This window comes from Clupea harengus, chromosome 2 (assembly GCF_900700415.2).
Source record: "Clupea harengus chromosome 2, Ch_v2.0.2, whole genome shotgun sequence".
Taxonomy (NCBI): domain Eukaryota; kingdom Metazoa; phylum Chordata; class Actinopteri; order Clupeiformes; family Clupeidae; genus Clupea; species Clupea harengus.
Genome location: NC_045153.1, coordinates 4,483,699 through 4,488,698, shown reverse-complemented (window position 1 = coordinate 4,488,698; position 5,000 = coordinate 4,483,699). Strand labels below are relative to the sequence as shown.

Sequence of the window (5,000 nt, the reverse complement as noted above, 5' to 3'; positions counted from 1 at the left end):
TTACAGAAACTTTGGGTGAAATGATTTGCCAGGACCTCTTGCCCTACTCAATTGTTGGAAACACGGGTTTCCGTAAACTCCTAACTGTCACTGCACCATGCTAAAGGGTACCCTCACGCATGCATTTCTCACGTACAGTTGGACCAAACCTGTACTGTGATGTTAAAGCAAAGGTGAGGAAATCCCTGTTAAGCATGGAGGGCGATGTGGTTCACTGTACCACAGACATTTGGACAAGCTGGGGGTTCAGACAGTTCATAAAACTTAGTTCAGTTAAAAATAAAGAGGGATGAAAAGTACAGTATAAGGATGTGAAAATATGTTTCATGATTAATAACATAATACATTAATAAATACAATAAATTAATGGGATTTTAACATGACTTCTGACCACACCCACTTCAGGCCTTCTATCTTAATCCAGACACAAAGACAGATTATTTTGATGGTTTAACAGATACAAATACAGATACAGATAATGACTTCTAGTTTGTATATGTGTATGTATCTCTTTTTGTGTGCTCTTTCCACCTAAACCATTTGTGTTTCTCACTCTGCAGCTCCTGTGACTCTGGATCCCAACACTGCAGCCCCAGATCTCATCTTGTCTGAGGATCTGACCAGTGTGAGATGGGGTGATGAGAGACAGCAGCTTCCTGGTAACCCAGAAAGATTTGATAAGTGGGCTGAAATCGTGGGCTCTGAGGGCTTTAACTCAGGGACTCACTGCTGGGATGTGGAGGTTGGAGAGAACACAAACTGGAGTGTGGGCTTGATGACAGAATCTCTCCAAAGGAAGGGAGACTATAGCTCCTTGAGTGGACAGTGGTATGTGCTTTATGTAGGTGGTAAATATGTAGCTCGTTCTACACCACAGTCCTCCACTCTCCTCACAGTGAAGCAGAAACTCCAGAGGATCAGAGTGCAGCTGGACTGGGACAGAGGAGAGGTGTCATTCTCTGACCCTGATAATAACACACATCTACACACTGTCACACACACTTTCACTGAGAGAGTGTTTCCATACTTTGGTATTGACTGTAATCTTTCTCCTCTGAGGATGTTACCAGTGAGAGCTTCAGTGAAAGTAGAGCAGTATAGCAAGAGATGATGTCACTTCTTCTGTCTTCATGCATTAACCATTCTGACTAATTGGTTGTATTGTTAGTTGCCTTAAGAAAATCCCACAGGTGTCATGTGATCTGAACTCTAAAATATTGCAAATTGAAGGGCAAATATCTGTGACAGAAATGTATTGTAAATTATGTTCCTAAACAAGTTTTTTTTCTAAACGTTTGTTGATGTTGGCTAAATTTGTCCATCCTTCAGTTGATAATCTGTTAAATCCCACTGAGGTCCTGAAACAGTGGAGCAGCTCAGCTTCAGCTTCATTAGTCTGATCAGACTCTGAGGTCCTGAAACAGTGGAACAGCTCAGCTTCAGCTTCATTAGTCTGATCAGACTCTGACACTGATGAGAGGAATGAAATTAAAGCTGCTCTAATGGGCTTTAATCCATTGTGTGATTTTAGTAAATGAGAGCTTTGAATGATGCGAGAGATAAGGAGTTGTAAAAAGAAATGGGACGTTTCAGGAATGTTTCTTCTGGTTGATGCAACAATCTGGCTTTATTCCAGTAAAGACCTGTAACAAAGCACATGAATATACTCAGGATTCAGCAGTGTAGGTCTGAACAACAAGCATCTCAAATTGGAGCCATATATACTGTTTAACCCTCATGTAGTGTTCTCAACATGGTTACAGAATTGACACGCCTGACAGAAGGGTTAATAATGCTTTTTGCAAACATTTGACTCTGATTTATTTGTATCTACACTGTAAGGCAGGATGGGAATCTTTGGATGGGGAAAACACAGACGGCCTTCTTCTACTTGTAATAACTCATTAGGTGTGGGTTAGGTGTTGTTATAAAACAATTGGGTTCTATTGAATTATTTAGCTGTTTCTGATTGGACGAGAGACGTTCCATGAGTTGGAATATCCCAGGACATCCCAACTCGGACTTTTCACAGCTAATAATAAATCACTCCGCGATGAAACATTCTATAGCACGTTGATACAATTAAGCGATAACCGTTAATTCAAAGTTCTTATAATTCCAAAAGACGTTGACAATGGAACTATTTTTTTGTTGCGGAGAAAAAATGGCTAAATAATTTTTTTTTAATCAATAACTTCGTGTTTAAATGTTAATTGTTTGACTATAAAATTGTTTTATAAAAGCAATATAGTACTCGTGCGAGTGGGGTAGGTAAGGAATATTCCCACGAGTGCTGTTGCCTGACAATGTGATTTTCTGGATTTTTTTTTTCTTCTCATTTTGTCTCTCATAGTTGAGGTATACCTATGAATTACAGGCCTCTCATCTTTTTAAGTGGGAGAACTTGCACAATTGGTGGCTGACTAAATACTTTTTTGCCCCACTGTACATATATATTGTGTTCTGTTTTGTGTTGTCGTTCTGTCTCCTCCTCCTCCATCCTTCTCAGATGTGTGCACCTGATTCCAATAATTAATCATCAACCACACCTGGCCCAGATCTCCCATCAGCCATTCCCCTTTAAATAATCCTTTGTTTGTGTTGTTGCTTTTGGGTTGATCTCTGGTTGAGCTCTGGGGGGTATTCGTCGTAGCTCGCTAAACAGTTTAGCGAGCTAATTTTCAGGCTAAGATAAAAAACGCCCCTCTTTTTGGTTCGTGGAAGCAACTTTTGATAAATCACCATAGTTACATATCGATTAGCACTAACCTGCTCCAGGGCAGGCTAACTTAAGTGTAGCTGGATAAGCTTGCCACACCCCCGGAAAAAGGAGGGATCCCATTGACCAAGGACTGATATTAGAGTTAGATTAGCGGAGGGAGAGAGTTCTTTGCGATCGCCAAGATCCATTATTCTTGTATGAGCGCTACCGATTCAGCCGACAAGGAATCATTAATTTACAAGACCTTCTCGAGTCATTTATTGCAAACACCACATTGACTGTCTTGCGCTTTTTTGCGAGTGGTACATTTTTGTAGTGTCGGTGATGCGGAGAACAAAGCACTCATAATTATATGAGTGTTATTAGTACACCATAGCATATCATTATTGTAGAAAATGATTACGGTGGACTCATGATAAGAATAGAGAGAAATACAGACAATTTATTTTCACTGCTTCAATTTATTGCATTTGTTATTAATACATTTAGTCATTTAACAGACGCTTTTATTCAAAACGACTTCCAAGGAAATGTAAAACTACATCGAGGAAGGAGGTGAGGGGATTAGAACTAGCAACCATGCAGATGCAAACCGGTAGATGAAACCTCTGTACCAGCTGACACTTGGCGTCAGGTATTCATACATAGATATCACCGTATAAACATCCCAACACACCTTGCTCTCACAGCGGTGGTGGTGTTGAATTTTGCCATGATTATGGTCTTGTATTCTTCATAAGCGTTCATGTTCATCTCCTACTCGCCAGCGGAGAATTGATTAACTTAGCTTCAATCCTACGACGAACGTACCCCTGGGGCCCGTTCGTCGTAGGGTTGAAGCTAAGTTAATTAATTGGCCTTTTAGCCCGTTAAGATTAGCGAGCTGATTGAGAACAGCAAATATCGGTTAGTTAACGGCTGATTTTCTAACGGTATAATGGTTCTAAACTCAAAGAAAAGGGCTCTTTTTTCTCCGCTGTCGAGTAAGAGATGAACATGAACGCTTATGAAGAATACAAGACCATAATCATGGCAAAATTCAACACCACCACCGCTGTGAGAGCAAGGTGTGTTGGGATGTTTATAGGGTGATATCTATGTATAAATACCTCACGGCAAGTGTCAACTGGTACAGAGGTTTCCTCTACCGGTTCAAATTTGCAAGGTTGCTAGTTCGAATCCCCTCACCTCCTTCCTCGATGTAGTTTTACATTTCCTTGGAAGTTGCTTTGAATAAAAGCGTCTGTTAAATGACTAAATGTATTAATAACAAATGCAATAAATTGAAGCAGTGAAAATAAATTGTCTGTATTTCTCTCTATTCTTATCATGAGTCCACCTTAATCATTTTCTACAATAATGACATGCTATGGTGTACTAATAACACTCATATAATTATGAGTGCTTTGTTCTCCGCATCACCGACACTACAAAAATGTACCACTCGCAAAAAAGCGCAAGACAGTCAATGTTCGACTGTGGTGTTTGCAATAAATGACTCGAGAAGGTCTTGTAAATTAATGATTCCTTGTCGGCTGAATCGGTAGCGCTCATACAAGAATAATGGATCTTGGCGATCGCAAAGAACTCTCTCCCTCCGCTAATGTAACTCTAATATCAGTCCTTGGTCAATGGGATCCCTCCTTTTTCCGGGGGTGTGGCAATCTTATCCAGCTACACTTAAGTTAGCCTGCCCTGGAGCAGGTTAATGCTAATCGATATGTAACTATGGTGATTTATCAAAAGTTGCTTCCACGAACCAAAAAGAGGGGCGTTTTTTATCTTAGCCTGAAAATTAGCTTGCTAAACCGCTTAGCGAGCTACGACGAATACCCCCCTGGTTGCCAACCAGTGGTTGGTTCTGTTTGGTTCTGCTTGATTCTGCTTGTTAATTGATTTATCTTTAGTTATAACACCTTTGTTAAATCATTTACTTTAGTTGTTAGCAGCCTACTTTTGTTTTGTCTTTTGTTAATTCTTTGGTTGTGCGCACAGGGACAAACGAGGATAGGTAAGATACCCTGGGTCTACATATTACACATGTAGGTTTACAGTTTTTCAAAACCCCATTGCTTAGCACCTGTCAATGGGGGTGGGTTTATTTATGTTCTTTTCTTTGGTGTCACTGACAGTCCTCTTTGGTCCCTGTGTTGCTTTTCTGTAAATAAATACTTTCTTTATTTCATATTGGCTCCTGGTTTTGTGTGACTACACCCTCACAAAGCAAAGCAAGAGAGACAAACACACTGAAACCTTTGGACACCTATCCCACCATTGG

At 40.2% G+C, this 5,000-nt stretch overlaps 1 protein-coding gene across 1 annotated transcript in view; it reads left to right on the top strand.

The window, feature by feature from the left end:
• Positions 1 to 1,111, top strand: part of LOC116223455 (nuclear factor 7, brain-like) — a 7,553-nt gene extending 6,442 nt beyond the window's left edge. The window contains exon 6 of the mRNA XM_042703236.1: positions 561 to 1,111. Coding sequence (XP_042559170.1) covers positions 561 to 1,111 — 551 coding nt within the window. The remainder of the gene's footprint in view (positions 1 to 560) is intronic.
• The last annotated feature ends 3,889 nt before the right edge of the window (positions 1,112 to 5,000 follow it).